At 34.6% G+C, this 2,139-nt stretch overlaps 1 protein-coding gene across 1 annotated transcript; it reads right to left on the bottom strand.

Annotated features, from left to right (window-relative positions):
* Window positions 1-488: 488 nt before the first annotated feature.
* LOC117109817 (carbonyl reductase [NADPH] 1-like) lies at window positions 489-2,117 on the bottom strand. The gene is made up of 3 exons (XM_033252249.1): window positions 2,010-2,117; window positions 1,747-1,894; window positions 489-1,594 (listed from the first exon to the last, which is right to left on the bottom strand). Exons 1-3 carry the CDS (start codon window positions 2,102-2,104, stop codon window positions 1,433-1,435), a joined length of 405 nt encoding a protein of 134 aa, XP_033108140.1. The 5' UTR covers window positions 2,105-2,117; the 3' UTR covers window positions 489-1,432.
* Between the last annotated feature and the right edge of the window lie 22 nt (window positions 2,118-2,139).

Here is a 2,139-nt window from a genome sequence, read left to right as displayed (position 1 = left end):
AGCCTTGAAGGGACGAAGGCCCCAATGAAAAACAACGTCGCTCCTTGATAGCTAACATTGTCTATTTAACATCACAATAATTCATTATTAGACCTATAGTTGTTTTTTGAATTGTACTCCACAAATCTCAGCCGATACCTCGCACAACTCGTTAACGTCTCGTATCTATAGTCTTGACGTCATGGCTCGCCGGCTCACTCTTGTGATGTCTCGCACTTGTGATCAAATAACACGCTGGCTCGTACACTTCCTAGACCATGCAGTCTTCAAAATAAAATTGTAACCTTTGGTAATCAACTACATTTTCCACATACATAAAAATTTTTGAAACTTTATTTAAAAAAACCTAAACCATAATTCACCACTATAAACGCTTTTTTACAAAAATGAAAAATTACGACTTTGTTACCCAATGAGAAGTGTTCTAATATAGACAATGGGTCGTGTCTCCTATTATTTGTTATATTTTTATTATTCATTATTTTCACTTGACTCGCATAAATAAGTTTGTTCGAAGAACATTTATATGCAGTTGTACTTCGCAGCACTTCACTTGCAATTTCTAGTTACCTTTTATATTTTCATTAGTTTTGTTTAGATTACTTTGTTTTCTATAGTTAAGATGTTTGACGCACCACTTGCTGAGTACCACCGATATAAACGGTGTATGTCAATAAATTATTATTAGACAGACAGGAATAAAATATTATCAATATCTGAAAGTGTGTAAAACGAGTGACCCCATCAGCTCAAAGACCTTTATAACTGCACTTCAACATTACATGAAAGCAGCTGGTCTCCATGAGGGCTTTAACGTTGATGGAGAAGTACTTGCCCAACTAATGTTCGCTGATAACTTGCACTGATAACAAGTTCCGTACAATGAATGCAGAAATAACTATAAAAAAAAAGTAACTGCAGAGAGTAAGAAAGTTGGCTTTACACTATATAAGGGAAAGACAAAGTTTATAATGAATTTCAATACAAATATACAGTTAAAATTAAAATATCGGGAAATTGAGGAAGTCCGACACTAAACAGTTGGTCGTGAACAATTTTGAAGGATCAAAAACGGGTGAACGTGTTTTTCAACGTATTTTAAACTTGTTAAATTTTAACTATCAATATGATGCTGTAGCAGAATACCATATGCATACTCGATACAGTAGTCACTGTTGTTTGCATTTGAATCAACTTTAATTTCTTCTTTATCAGATAAGTTCATTTTAAGTCAATAAAGTTTTCAAAAATTCCTTCTCTTTCTGTTAGTACTAGTTAGTTGCTAGTTTAACCACCCATAACCGGATTTGTATGGGCGGCCGTTATGGCCAACACCCTCTACTGTCTCTATTACCTTCGGTGGAACAAATAGTCATGGTAATACAATCGGTTTCTTGAAGAATAATGTGTAGAAAATACTGTATCTAAACCTCTACCAAGTCTCAACAACAGTTTTATCGGACAAAAAGCTCCCCTGGGGCTCAGTTAAATTCCCCGGTAACATCACACAATAGACAGGTGTTAAAGTGCCCTCATCTGGTGTTTTGATTCCTTTGTGATTTGTCATGTCTGTACTAACATATCCCGGGCAGCACTAAAGTAAAGAAAATAAAATCGTTTTAAAGAATTTAAATGAAACATATGACCAAACAAAAAGAGAAGATGAACCAACTTTGAATAATAATAGTGATAATAATATTACTCTCAGATTTTAATAACAGGCTTTTTCTCTCTGAAATTACTTACACAGTTGATCAGGACATCTTGCTTGGAAGAGTCTGACTTAAATGCCGCAGCCTGGATTCTTGTTAAAGCGATGACACCAGTCTTTGAAATATCATAATATGCAGATTGTTTCCAACCTTCTTTACTCAACGTCTCCTTTTCTACACTCCTGACAAATGAAAATGTGTCTTTTTTTGTAGTTTTAAACTCATAAAATATTAATTTTCTTGCAAGCCTGTTGGTTTTTTTTATTGGCATATTCAAAAAACGAAACAAAAACTAACTCAACATAATTAGCCATCAGTTTACTAACATCGTCTTCCGTCTGTGCATCTCGAAATGTCTGCTGACGTTTTGGACTCATTCTTCTGAATGCCATTGTTCCCAGATAACTTGCAGTAATTAGCACCTGTC

This window comes from Anneissia japonica, unplaced genomic scaffold, assembly GCF_011630105.1.
Source record: "Anneissia japonica isolate Jap-2015-1 unplaced genomic scaffold, ASM1163010v1 scaffold288289_len232728_cov185, whole genome shotgun sequence".
In the NCBI taxonomy this organism is placed as follows: Eukaryota; Metazoa; Echinodermata; class Crinoidea; order Comatulida; family Comatulidae; genus Anneissia; species Anneissia japonica.
Note: the sequence above shows the minus strand (reverse complement) of the source record. Positions and strands in the feature narration are given on the sequence as shown.